The sequence below is a fragment of the Perca fluviatilis genome, chromosome 22, assembly GCF_010015445.1.
Source record: "Perca fluviatilis chromosome 22, GENO_Pfluv_1.0, whole genome shotgun sequence".
NCBI classification, from domain to species: domain Eukaryota; kingdom Metazoa; phylum Chordata; class Actinopteri; order Perciformes; family Percidae; genus Perca; species Perca fluviatilis.
In genome coordinates, this window is record NC_053133.1 from 31,075,320 (window position 1) to 31,090,319 (window position 15,000).

The window sequence follows — 15,000 nt, forward strand, 5'->3', positions numbered from 1 at the left end:
TTTATTCTAAAAGATTTAAGTTGAATAGAGAGACAAATGGCTGCTCTCTGACGTGAATGTAAGCGGAACAGCAGAGAAGATGCAGCTCAATCACAGACTCTCTTCGCCTTTACGACATTAAATGTGGAGCTTGTTGTAACTACGGGCAACCTTAAATCGGCTGATTTTTCAATGGGGTTTGGCGTCCGATGCTTTTCTGTTTTAACGTCTATTCACCATCATTTGACATTAATAAACAGCTTCACTTGTGACTGTGACGCTCCAGGCAGATGAGTAACTTTATAATAAGTAAATGGTTGACGTGGGAAGAATTATTAACAGGACACCTGACTCACCTGTCCTCACTTCTCCTCTTAAACTCACCAACCAGTTTATATTTTACTGGTTCAAACTGGCTCAACTTTCTGCTCAGAGGGACAGACATGAAAAGAGATACTGTCATTTATTTCTCTCTCTCTCTCTCTCTTCTCTCTCTCTCTGTGTCTCTCTCTCTCCCTGTCTGTCTGTCTCTGTCTCTCTCTGTCTCTTTCCCTCTCTCCCTGTCTGTCTGTCTCTCTCTCTCTCTCGCTGTCTCTATCTCTCTCTGTCTCTCTCCCTCTCTCTGTGTCTGTCTGTCTGTCTCTTTCTCCTTCTCTCTCTCTGTCTCTATCTCTCTCTGTCTCTTTATCTGTCTCTCTTCCTCTCTCTCCCTCTCCCTCTCTCTCTGTCTGTCTGTCTCTCTCTCTCTCTCTATATGTCTCTCTGTCTCTCCCCCTTTCTCTAGCTCTGTCTCCCTCTCCTTGTCTCTCTCTCTCTCTCTCCCTGTCTCCCTCTCCCTTCCTGTCTTTCTCTCTCCCCCTCTCTCTCTCCCTCCCCCTCTCTCTCCCTGTCTCTCTCCCTCTCTCTCTCTCTGCAGCAGTGTGATGTAAGGCGATGCTCTCTCGGCCACCATGGCCAGTGTCACTCTGAGGTACTTCTGTTATGGCTGCCTGGTCACCTCGGCGACCTGGTCCGTCCTCCTCCTCCTGTACTTCTCTCTGGGGGCGGAGCCCGGCCGCGGCAGGACCCCCCTGCAGCACCGCAGCCAGCCAATCACCAAGGGCCTGGCCAACCGGAGGGCGGGGCATCGGCCCCTGCCGGCCAATAAGGCCGTGGAGCTGTCGCCAGAGATGGGTGAGTGGCTGTGGTGTGTTCAGGTGCTGCTAGGAGACTCTGGGAATGTTATAATCCTGCAGAGTTGTTTCCCTCAAGACCCTCAGAAGGACCGTTATCTCCCGTACTGATGACAGCGCCGCCCTCTGGGGTTCCGAAACGGTTAGACACGTTAACATGCTGACAGCTGGACGCTCTAAGGTCTGTCTGTATTTACTGGAAAGGATTCCAACAGTCTGCAGCTAAAGACACAGAGGAGACGTGTGTGTATCTGCGTGTGTGAGTGCGTGCATGCGTGTGTCTGTGCGTGTGTGCATGCAGCTAAAGACACCGAGAGGAGACATGTGTGTAACTCTGCGTGCGTGCAGCTAAAGACACAGAGGAGATGTGCCTGCGTGCATGAGTGCAGCTAAAGACACCGAGAGGAGACACCGTGGACGCTGCCAGAGAAACAACACCAACAGGACACAATGCTGCGTTCAATGTTGTTGTAAAGTTCCCTTCTACCATCCAGTGCTTCTTCTTTTGTTGTGTAACAGCAGCTGAAATAAGTTCCTGTTGGTACATTAGACATCTTAACAGTAAACAAGCTGATCTTTAATGTCTCTGACTGTCGCTTTGTGCTCTTCTGTTTTTATCAGTTCAGGTTTGAAAAGAATTGCCTTAACTCCAGTATCGGAAACAAATCAAAACGATAGCCGACCCGAGGAGCAGTGGTGGTTTTAGACCCTGATTAAAAAGGTTTTTTAGAGTGAGAGTAGGTGGACTTGTGTGTTAGTGACAGAGGACAACCACTGACCAACAGGTGTAACATCCTGTGTGGCTGTGGCCGATGCTACGCACCTGGAACCCCGTCTAGGAAAGTTTAATTGTTTATTGATTGATTGTTTACACCTCATTATCATTTCATTTGGTTCTGGTAGTCTATAAAGGGACATGTTCAATATTTTACCTTTATCCTCTGTTATAATACTAAATACATACATTCATTGTTATCCAGTGAAAGTACTGATGTAGCAGAGAGGGGGTTAACACTTTTGCGTGGCCCTGTATCTGTGTCCCATTCTCATTAGGGGCTGAGCCCCCCCGCCCCCCTGAAGGTTATACAGCGTTGCTTGGGGGTGTGGCTCTGCAGCTGACCCTGAGTTTGACCTGCATTTTGTTTCTGTCTGTTTTATCAGTTTGTTGTGGATTATATGGGACTGACAGGACTTTACATCTCATGTCAAACAAAGACCCTCTCTGGTGTGTTGCTGTAGTCGGCCTCGAGCCTTCTCTTCACACCTGAAGGAGAGGAAGTCACGGTAAAACTCGTGGCGTCCTTACTGGCTGCTGCTACGTTTACACGGGGCCGGCTGTTTTCATAAACAGACATTTCAACCTCTCCGTTTTCAGAAAAGTGTTCATTTACATGTACCCGTATATATATATATATGGCGTTAATGCAGTCAAGAGCACGCCAGACCTGTAGGTGGAGGTGTAACCAGACCTGTAGGTGGAGGTGTAACCAGACCTGTAGTTGGAGGTGTAACAGGTAGCTCAAGCCCACGTTAGCCAATCAGAATCCAGAAAATAGCAACAACAGCAACCAATCACTTCCTCTCTCTCTCTCTCTCTGCCTAAACCTCCGTTTGTCTCAGTTGACGAGCAAACGAAGATCTCAAACATCTCCCCTCTGGACAGACTTTTTAGAAAGACTCGTTTTCAGAGGAGAATTCTCCGTTAGCGTGTAAATGAAGGGAGATGTCTCTGGTTTTCAAAATAACCATGTAGGTGTAAACAGGGTCTGGGAATCTGTGAGTGGAGCCCCCCCCCCTGACTCTCTCTCTGTGTGTGTGTGTGTGTGTGTGTGTGTGTGTGTGTGTGTGTGTGTGTGTGTGTGTGTGTGTGTGTGTGTGTGTGTGTGTGTGTGTGTGTGTGTGTGTGTGTGTGTGTGTGTGTGTGTGTGTGTGTGTGTGTGTGTGTAGGGATGATCTTTAACGAGGCTGACCAGGAGGTGAGGGACACCGGCTACCATCGCCACGCCTTCAACGTGCTCATCTCCACCAGACTGGGCTACCACCGAGAGCTGCCAGATACCAGGGACTCCCAGTAAGAAGCACCAGGCTGGGAGTGTTAGGAGATTTAACCCCCCACACACACACACACACACACACACACAAACAAAGCAAACCCCCTCACACAGAGCCACTGTTCATAAAAACATTTCTTCATTTTTATTCAGATTTCTGTCATCAGGACTGAACTGACTGTTTACTCTCATACTGACAGCTGGCTGAGGATTGTGTGTGTGTGTGTGTGTGTGTGTGTGTGTGTGTGTGTGTGTGTGTGTGTGTGTGTGTGTGTGTGTGTGTGTGTGTGTGTGTGTGTGTGTGTGTGTGTGTGTGTGTGTGTGTGTGTGTGTGGCATTAAAAGTCAGCAGCTAATTCTCTGTAAAGCTGCTCACTAACAGCTGTCACATGATGCTATTTCAGTTCAGTCAAGCTTTATTGGTATTTTCATGAAAAGAACGAGACCGATAAGACCCAATCAGGAGGAGGAATGAGAGGGGGGAACACCAGAGCAGGGGGAATGAGAGGGGGGAACACCAGAGCAGGGGGAATGAGAGGGGGACACCAGAGCAGGGGGAATGAGAGGGGGGAACACCAGAGCAGGGGGAATGAGAGGGGGAAACACCAGGCAGGGGGAATGAGAGGGGGAAACACCAGAGCAGGGGGAATGAGAGGGGGAAACACCAGAGCAGGGGGAAATGAGAGGGTAGAGCAGGGGGAATGAGAGGGTAGAGCATGGGGAATGAGAGCAGTGTAACACCAGAGCAGAGGGAATGAGAGGGTAGAGCAGGGGGAATGAGAGGGTAGAGCATGGGGAATGAGAGCAGTGTAACACCAGAGCAGAGGGAATGAGAGGGTAGAGCAGGGGGAATGAGAGGGTAGAGCATGGGGAATGAGAGGGTAGAGCAGGGGGAATGAGAGCAGTGTAACACCAGAGCAGAGGGAATGAGAGGGTAGAGCAGGGGGAATGAGAGGGTAGAGCAGGGGGAATGAGAGGGTAGAGCAGGGGGAATGAGAGCAGTGTATCTGATCCTGAGTCTCTGTGCAGGTGTCAGGTGAAGGTCTATCCCGCGGCTCTACCTTCTGCCAGCGTAGTGATCTGTTTCTTCAACGAGGCGTTCTCCGCCCTGCTGAGGACGGTCCACAGCGTGCTGGACCGCACGCCGCACGTCCTGCTGCACGAGGTCATCCTGGTGGACGACCACAGCGAGCTCGGTAACCTCTCATTGCTCCCTCTCATTCCTCCCTCTCATTGCTCCCTCTCATTCCTCCCTCTCATTCCTCCCTCTCATTCCTCCCGTCATCTTCATGTTCTCTAGCTGTTGGAAATAGTTCCCTATATATAGGGTAGTGCAGTGTTTCTCAAATGGGGGTACGTGTCCCCCTAGGGGTCCTCTGGAGCACTGGTTCTCAAGCTTTTTTCAATAATGTGTATTTATAACAATAATAACAGTTTTTTTAAGCCATGTACCCCATAACCAGCGCAAATAATTTTGTCAGCGATAGATTTACTAAACAACAGCCTTGTACCTGGAAAACATTTAAATGCTAGTGGAAAAAGGCGAAAAAAGACGGTAGAAAGAAGGAAGTAAGGCAAGAATAGGTCGAAAATAGTAACAGAAACTTTGGAAAAAAGAGACCCAAACTTTAAAAAAAAGTAGGAAACACTAGGGCGACAAAATTCCAAAAAGCGACAAACTTCAAAAAAAGAGACAAAAACTTTGAAGAGAAAAAGACAGTAGAAAAAAGGAAGTAAGAAAGGCAAGAAGAGGTCAAAACAAACGACAAAACCTTCAAAAAAAGGTGACAAACTTCAAAAACAGCGACAAAAACTTGGAAAAAAAAAGACAGTCGAAGTAACTAGAGCCTTGTAACTGAAAAGCATTTAGCAGAAAATGTCACCTATACCCCCTGCAGTCCTCCAGAGGACCCTTAGGGGGACACGTACCCCCTGCAGTCCTCCAGAGTACCCCTAGGGGGACACGTACCCCCTGCAGTCCTCCAGAGGACCCCTAGGGGGACACGTACCCCCTGCAGTCCTCCAGAGGACCACTAGGGGGACACGTACCTCATGCAGTCCTCCAAAGGACCCCTAGGGGGACACGTACCCCCTGCAGTCCTCCAGAGGACCCCTAGGGGGACACGTACCCCCATTTGAGAACCACTGCTCTGGAGGACTGCAGGGGGTACGTGAGATATTTAACTAAATGTTAAATATATATAATAATACGTAAATAGTTACGAGGCTGTTGTCCAGAACATTGGTCCTCTTTATGTAGAATTTTAAATTTTCTACCAAAAATGTGACATTTGTGTCTCCTTCTTTGGACCTAATCTATCCTTCCTTCCTTCTACTGTCCTTCTACGTTTTATAGGTTTCTCTCTTCTTTCTTCTTATGTCACTGTTTTTGAAGTTTTTGATAATATGTTGACCTATTCTTGCCTTCTTTCCTTCTACCATCTTTTTACAAGTTTTTGTCTCTTTTTCTCATCAGCATCTAAATATTTAATAGTTTTAAACAGTTGTTTAGTAAATCTATCGCTGACAGCGCTGTACTGCTCCTCTTTATATACACTTTTATACTTCTACCCAAAATGATGAGCGCTGGACATGGCTTAAAGAAACTATTCAAAAGGGAACATTAATGAAAAAGGTTTGAGAAGCCCTGGTGTAGTGTGTTCTCCATGTTGTAGAGGTGTTTAAATTCATTCACTATATAGTCCACTATAAAAAAGTCCTTCCAGAAAAGGAGTTTTTTTGTGATTGTTGAGGGTAAAGATCCTTGATTATGCGACACGTTTCCTTAAAAACATGTTATATATGATATTTATGTAATTTTATGCGATGAAATTGCGGGAACTTGCAAAAACTGCAGTTTGATGAAAAAGAGAAAAAACAGTGATCCCCCAACACCTGCTTTTCGATGATGTTCACGTCGCGTAATTACGTCACTTCGTAACGTCACTTCATAACGTTCCCATGGCAACAGGGGAAAATGGCTGCTCTTGTGTGAAGTAAACGCAACGTTTTTCAACTTTCTGCTGAGATATATTACGGGACTTTTTTGCAACGAAAATGCGGGGATTATGACATCATGCAAGCCCCAAATATTTTGCGCAGAAATCGCCAATTTTTGAGGACTTTGGCTGATTATGCGTTGAATTATGTGATCGCATAACTGCGTTTTTCTGGAGGGAGTGATTAAACTACTCCTGTTGAGACAAACCAACAGTAAATGTCGCTGAATCTTTTACGTGGGGGGGGGGAGGGGGGCTCCGGTCTAGTTATTAAGTGAACTAAAAGCAGCAGATATAAACTTAACACTGCACAATGATATTAGCTGTAGCTGCTACTGATGTTACAGGTAGGCTACAGACCTGGAGCGTTGAAGAAATCACCAGGTGGTTAAAGGCACATTCACTTCCCAGTAACCTCCTACACTATATTAGAAAAGGGAACTTTAGGGCGCCCGGTTAGCTCAGTTGGTAGAGCGCGCCCATATATAGAAGTTTACTCCTCGATGCAGCAGCCGCGGCTTACTGCATGTCATTCTCCCTCTCTCTAACCTTTCATGTTTCCATCTGTCCTGTCAAAAATAAAGGCTGAAAATGCCCCAAAATATAATCTAAAAATAAAAAAAGTTAACTTTAACACAGACAGTGCGATATAAACCAGCGTTATCACACATTAACAGCGATGATTAGCTGAGTAGACTCTAACGAGTGTGCTGTGGAGAAAGGAGAATAAGGCTTTCATGACCACTCCTGCCATAACTTTGATTTAAATAATTAAACTAAACAGATATATTTGTCCTGCATGGTGCCACACAACAAACTCCACGTGTCCAGTACTCACGATTTCCTCACGAACGCACAAACCAGACAGACTGAAGAAAAGGAAGAAATAAGAAGTCTGCTGCCTCTCTAGACCCACATCAGACTGTAGTAACTGTAGTCCACCTGCGGGGACAGGCTTTCCAACAGGCAGGATCATTTAACCTTTAAACACTGTTCGTTGTTACTACCCCCCTTCATTTAAGTTTTAACATAAATATCAATAAAAATGACAAAGTATTTTTAATAGAACATTTATTGTAAAAAGAACCTTATTAAAACATTAACATCTACAACGTGTGTGTGTGTGTGTGTGTGTGGGTGTGTGTGTGTGTGTGTGGGCGGTGTGTGTGTGTGTGTGTGCCTTGAAACGAGTGTGTCTATGGAGATGTCTTTCATCTCCTGAATGAAAATTAGACTCTTTCCCGTTCATTTCCTATGGTGGTCATTTTTTACCGTAAACAAAAAAAGTGTGACCAAGTTGAATAAATCACCCAAAATTCAAAGAAAGTAGTCAGAATGAATGTTATGTGTTCAAATGCCTTCTGTGAAGGATATCATGAGAAGGTCTTGAGGCAATCTGATGAAAAATGCCATATTTCTGGTACAGGGAATATTTGTAAATCGGTAATTTTTGACCAGAACAGTGTTAGAAAGTTAAAAGACAACCGAGACTACATTGTGCATCTGCCCTACTTCTGATACCGTGGCGACAGAAATGACCACTACAAAATCACCATACAGGAAACGCTGTGTATTGTGTATTAGGGCTGGGCGATATGGAGAAAATCAAATATCACGATATTTTTGACCAAATACCTCGATATCGATACCGCAACGATATTGTAGTTTTGACTATTGGTGCTTTCACAAAATATCTTCACACTTTGATTTCAGATAAATAATCATCAGTAACGTGGATATAATGACTAAGTGGGGAAAAGCCAGTCTGGTAAATTCAGAAAAGTAAATCACTTTACTGTAACGCAGCTTTTAAAACCAGGAGAAGACAACACATAGGCCATATTACGATATCACGATATCCAGAATCTAAGACGATATCTAGTCTCATATCACCATATCGATATATTGCCCAGCTCTATTGCGTATGAGTTGTTGATTGTGTGTGTGTGTGTGTGTTCAGAGGAGCTGAAGGACGACTTGGATCGGTACGTCAGGGAGGAGCTGCAGGCCAAAGTCAAACTGGTGAGGAACCAGAAGAGGGAAGGACTCATCAGAGGACGCATGATAGGAGCCTCACATGCTACTGGTATGTCCTCCATCCTTACCCCATATAATCATGTTCCCTCCATCCTTAACCCCTATAATCTAGTTCCCTCCATCCTTACCCCCTATAATCATGTTCCCTCCATCCTTAACCCCATATAATCTAGTTCCCTCCATCCTTAACCCCTATAATCTAGTTCCCTCCATCCTTACCCCCTATAATCATGTTCCCTCCATCCTTAACCCCATATAATCATGTTCCCTCCATCCTTAACTCCATATAATCATGTTCCCTCCATCCTTACCCCCTATAATCATGTTCCCTCCATCCTTACCCCCTATAATCTAGTTCCCTACACCCTTAACCCATATAAACTTGTCCCCTCCATCCTTAAAGGTCCCATGACAAGAAAATGTCACTATGAGGTTTTTTAACATTAATATGAGTTCCCCCCCCAGCCTGCCTATGGTCCCCCAGTGGCTAGAAATGGTGATAGGTGTAAACCGAGCCCTGGGTATCCTGCTCTGCCTTTGAGAAAATGAAAGCTCAGATGGACCAATCAGGAATCTCTCCTTATGAGGTCATAAGGAGCAAGGTTACCTCCCCTTTCTCTGGTTTGCCTGCCCAGAGAATTTGGCCCCCCCATGAGAGAGAGAGACATCATGGCTTTCAAACGAGCAAAGTGGCAGTTGGTCAAGACCACCCCCCCCTCCACCTTATCCACCTTAGTAGCAGGATGTGATCAGAGCTCTCTCACCCCCCCCCCCACCCCCTCCCGTTTCAGTTTAAATAAACATGTTGTGACCAAAGTAACCCTGGAGTCTGCCTGTCTGTCTCTCTCTCTAACCTACCTGTCTGTCTCTCTAACCTGTTTGTCTCTAACCTGTCTGTCTCTAATAACCTGTCTGTCTCTAATAACCTGTCTGTGTGTCCCAGGCGAGGTGCTGGTCTTCCTGGACAGTCACTGCGAGGTGAACCGTGATTGGCTGCAGCCTCTGCTGGCTCCGGTCCAGAAGAACCGGCGCACCGTGGTCTGCCCCGTCATCGACATCATCTCGGCCGACACGCTGTCCTACTCGCCCTCCCCCATCGTCAGGGGGGGCTTCAACTGGGGGCTGCACTTCAAGTGGGACCCTGTCCCCCCCGCCGAGATCAACGGGCCCGAGGGAGCCACCGGACCCATCAGGTAACACTCTGACCAATCAGGTAACCATGGTAACCATCTGACCAATCAGGTAGTCATCTGACCCATCAGGTAACCATCTGACCCATCAGGTAACACTCTGACCAATCAGGTAACACTCTGACCCATCAGGTAACCATGGTAACCATCTGACCAATCAGGTAGTCATCTGACCCATCAGGTAACCATCTGACCCATCAGGTAACCATCTGACCCATCAGGTAACACTCTGACCAATCAGGTGACCATCTGACCCATCAGGTAACACTTTGACCCATCAGGTAACCATGGTAACCATCTGACCAATCAGGTAACCATCTGACCAATCAGGTAACCATCTGACCCATCAGGTAGCCATGGTAACCATCTGATCCATCAGGTGACCATCTGATCCATCAGGTGACCCAGTTAATCCCACCCAAGGGGTACCAGTGGGCACCAGGGTTTACCAGGGGGTACGTAGAAAGATTGTGGAGCAGCTCAACTACAGTAATTTCCCAAAAATATAAATTCTGATTTTATTAAGAGAAGATATCAGCTGGAACAGCTTCACAGGAACTTAAAACAGGAACATATACTGTGTGTTCATGGTCTCATTTATATCATTCATTGATTATTATATAGTAGGAGGGGGGCGTGGTCATCGCGTTTTGAGCAGAAGTGATAACATATTGGTTCACCTGTTCACCTGTTGGTTTTTGGGCTTTGACAGAGAGGGGGGGGGAGCCTAGGAGCGACACCCTTTCTGTTGACCAACGCACTAACACACTTATTTCAACTCACAAACAAACTTAACATTACTGCATATGAGCTCACATAGTGATAATCCACCTCTTCTTATTAAACATATAGATAATAGAGCCGTGTCAGTTATATAGCATGGCTCTGATTGAGCCCACTTGGCCTGTTCAGCACCAGCGCTGTCCAGCAGCTGTTGCTGTCCGTGGTGCTGAAACATTCTCACTGGACCGGCAAACTGCTTTCTCTGTTCGTCAATACAAACTTGTCAAAACATGTGGCTTTTCTTTGTGTTTTATTTGATGTAAAGGCTTACTGGCTCAACAGGTGACACATTGTAACATGCATTCATCAGATATTTTACCGTTTTTTTGTTTTTGTTTTTTTTAAGTTTTAATTTTAAAATGACTTGGTAGCAGAGGGCCCCATGATGAAGCTCCGCCCCCACTGTACTGAGAGTCTAGCTCCGCCCCTCTGCATCCCTCGGTGTTCAGTCCCTCGCGGCAGCTCTTTGTTGGCCCGCTTACAGACGCAACACGGTGGCTAAAAGTAATGAAAAATAAACCGATAAATCGGTAGAAGTAACGTCTATTAACAGTTGGAACATTCAGATTCCCTCCCCAGTAGCAGTAATTGTTTTTAACACAGCATAATAATATGTGATTAATAAATTTATTTTCAGGTGGTCTTAACCTCAGCGTTGTATTCGGGAGAGATATTAAGAATCCATCTATGAACCACAGACATTATCATTCATGTTATAGTTAAACCTCTGAGGGGAAACTTTAACACAGATTAGTATTCTTATTGGAGAATGTCGACTGACATTTTCAGGAACACATAGTCATGGAAATTTGCCAAAAAGTATTGGTTAAAATGTGTATGACCCCTGTAACCAGGAAATGACGAGCGGGATGAGGTGACTAGAGTCTCTCAAAATCTGATGAAAATCTTTTAAACTGACCTTTGTTGATCTGAAATGAAGACAGATTCAGCAACTACACACAGACACACACACACAGAGACACACACACACAGACACACACACACACACACACACACACACACACACACACACACACACACACACACACACACACACACACCCCACACACACACACACACACTACATAAAACACACACAGCACACACACACACAGACACACACACAGACACACACACACACACACACACACACACACACACCACAATACACAGAGACAATCACACAAAACAGAGACACACACAACACACACACATACACACATACCATACATATCACACACAACACATCACACACACACACACACAATATCATCACATACATAATCACAGACACACACACAACAGACACCACACACAGACAATCATCATCAATAACACATCATCACACACATACACACAGATCATCATCATCATCATCATCACATACACACACACACACACACACACATCATCATCATCAATAATATCATCAATATCATCATCATCATCATCATCATCATCACACACACCATCATACCACATACGAATAATACCACACTCATCATCATCAATAATAATATCACATCAACATCATCATCACATAACACCGAGATCACTACCAATATCAATAATACCATCACTCATCATACCACTATCATCAATACATCATCATCACACATCACATCATCACCCAGATATCATACCCATAATATCATCATATCATCATCATCATACATCATCAATACCATACTCATCCACCACAGACATCATCAATAATAACACTACATACATCATACATACATCAATATCACTATCACATATCATCATCACACAGACACACTCATCATCATCAATATCATCATCATCAATAATAATATCAATATATCAACAACATACAATACACACACACACATACCACATAACATCATCAGATAATCATCATCACCAACACCAAACTACCACAACACACAGAGCGCAAGTCGTAACTTTCATGACGAGACTAACATGTATATTTTTTTCCATGACAAAGACGAGACGATGACGAGACTGCGCAAATGTCCAAAAACGCTGACTAAGACTAAATTAACATGCATTATTGTTGACGAAAAAAGACGAGACTAAAATGTTTTGCATTTTGAATTTATTTAATTTTGAATATATGAAATATATAGGCTAGATTTTAATGGGAGGGAATTGCGTATCCGCTTGTTGAGCCGTGTGTCGCCAATGTGCACATCGGTTTGAATTATGTTTTTTTATTTGCTCTCACGATCGCTTCCACTGCCAGGTTTGCAACTGATCATATAATAGGCTAAAGCAACGACAGTTTATGGAAAGCACAAGTGTAATTATGGTCCGATATTGTGCCTGACTGATGGGGAAGTGATATTGATAAGCCGTGTGATTTAGGCCTACGCGTCTAGGCTACAGCGTCCGCTATTTTTTTGCCAGCTTTCCTTCCTGTTTTAGGAAGCAGCGACTGTATTGCGGTTGTTAGGTTATGTGAAGCTGGGTAACTGAAAGAGATCCAGCATGCTGATCTTGCTTCGTAGTAGCCTACAGGCTGCCGGTCTCACTGAGTTCTGTGAAATGAACACGGCCCCTTAACTCAGTATCTGTGGCAGTTTCACAGATTCGCCCAAAATTCTGTGACGGGCCCACGGATGCGATGCATGTAGGTCAACGACATCATCATCTGTGGTCTACGCACAGATTCCCTGATCACAGCACGTTTCTTTCTGTACAGAGAAGCTGGATACAGCTTTGCTATTATTGGTATTTTTAGCCCAATAACCGCTGTTTTAATCAACATTTATTCACCAGATCTTATCATGGTTTAATTGTATTTCTTTTAATGTTATTATTTCGGTCTATTTCGGGCAGGGAAGCTGCTTTGTTGTTTTGATATTTTTTAAACTATAATACTACATCTAGCAACATATATGTAGATATTATCATAATATGCATTTCTTTATTTTAATAATATTATTTTGGTCTTATTACTGGCGAAATATTACAGTAGGCTGTAAGACAGAACACGATATGATCAGAGTTGGGCGCATGCAAAGCTGATTTCCCACAATGCAACGCCGGCATTCATTTCAGAGAATCAGACAACGATCAGCGGGTCTTTAACGCCAGCATCGCTTCAATATACATCTATATATAATCAGTGGTTTAGTCACCAGCAACAACACGTTGCTCAGCTTTGTTCCAGTAAGTTATGCACCATAATAACGTTTAAAAAAATCTGCGTGTATATATGTCTATGGTCCTGGTAGGCTTACATTGACTTAACAGCGCCACCTGTGTGCAAATTTGCACCTGAGCGCAAATTACAGGACATTTGTTAGAAAATTTACCTGCATTTGTGTGTGGATCAGCAAGGCAGGAAATTAGTGCCAAAAGTCACATGCCAGTTTTACACAATTTGTTTTGTACTTGAAAGATTTTTTTTTGTACTTGAAAGATTTTAGTTTGTACTTGCAGGATATTTTTTGTCATTGAAGAAATGCGTTTCTTTGTATGTGTAAAACATACTGTATTTGTTTGATAGGTAGGTTTCTTATTTGCAGAACAAAATGCATTAGTTTGTGAAAGATGTTTTGTATTTGCAAACCACACTGAGTTTGTTTGTGAATCGTTGGGCGTGAGTAAAACACGTTTTGTGTGTGTGTGTGTGTGAGGTTTTGGCATGATTCTAACTCCATATGGGAGACCTTTTCACAGATGTAAACATGAACCTTGTAAATGGACCCGAGTTGATTTCCTGTTGCAGTGTTTGTGAATGACATCAGCTGACAGGCTGTAACCAAGGGGCCAGGCTGTTGCCTTGTTGGAAAGGTCTATACATTGTGCATTGATGAAGGGGTACAGAGTTTATCTGATGCTGCTGACTAACGTTTGGTGCTGTAAAGTGATCCTGCGCCTCCTCTCGCCCCCCCCCCACACACACAGGTCCCCCACCATGGCAGGCGGTCTGTTCGCTATGAACAGGAAGTATTTCAACGAGCTCGGCCAATACGACGCCGGCATGGACATCTGGGGCGGGGAGAACCTGGAGATCTCCTTCAGGGTGAGAACCAGTCTGAGAGCTTCAGATGTTAAATATTATATTATATTATATTTTATTTAGGTTAGGTTCAGATGGAGCCTACGTTATATATTATATTATATTATATTTAGGTTAGGTTCAGATAGAGCCTACGTTATATATTATATTATTTTTAGGTTAGGTTAAGATAGAGCCTACGTTATATATTATATTATATTATATTTAGGTTAGGTTCAGATGGAGCCTACGTTATATATTATATTATATTTAGGTTAGGTTCAGATAGAGCCTACGTTATATATTATATTATATTTAGGTTAGGTTCAGATAGAGCCTACGTTATATATTATATTATATTTAGGTTAGGTTCAGATGGAGCCTACGTTATATATTATATTATATTTAGGTTAGGTTCAGATAGAGCCTACGTTATATATTATATTATATTATATTTAGAGATGCACCGATAGACTGACCGGTTTCCACGTGCTCGGCCATGACCGGTGAGCTGCAGGTCAGTCTGACATACGCCGATTTCATGCCGGTCAACGCTACGATTAACCGACAACAGAAGTTATAGAGTTACAGTTCTCAAGGACGCACGCACACACGGACGCCACAGCACGCTCTCTTTCTCCTTTCTCTCAACTTCTCCCCCGTGTGTGGCGCGTAGCCGCTCGCGGTGTGAAGCGTGTCGGCGCTATTCTCCCACATGTAGGAACCTGGTGAGTTAACCTGCAACATGTCAGCTGTTTGGACATTCTTCAGCGTGTGGTCAGAAGAGAACAAGTTTACA

The 15,000-nt window shown here is 44.2% G+C and overlaps 1 protein-coding gene across 2 annotated transcripts in view; it reads left to right on the plus strand.

The window, feature by feature from the left end:
• galnt11 (UDP-N-acetyl-alpha-D-galactosamine:polypeptide N-acetylgalactosaminyltransferase 11 (GalNAc-T11)) overlaps positions 1-15,000 on the plus strand; it is a 20,631-nt gene that overhangs the window by 672 nt on the left and 4,959 nt on the right. Inside the window, exons 2-7 of one of the 2 annotated variants that reach the window (XM_039790819.1) lie at positions 896-1,152; positions 3,099-3,222; positions 4,231-4,397; positions 8,161-8,286; positions 9,181-9,430; positions 14,108-14,225. In XM_039790819.1, the coding sequence (XP_039646753.1) occupies positions 930-1,152; positions 3,099-3,222; positions 4,231-4,397; positions 8,161-8,286; positions 9,181-9,430; positions 14,108-14,225 (1,008 nt within the window). In that variant the 5' untranslated portion in view covers positions 896-929. The remainder of the gene's footprint in view (positions 1-895; positions 1,153-3,098; positions 3,223-4,230; positions 4,398-8,160; positions 8,287-9,180; positions 9,431-14,107; positions 14,226-15,000) is intronic. The other variant, XM_039790821.1, reaches the window with a different exon arrangement.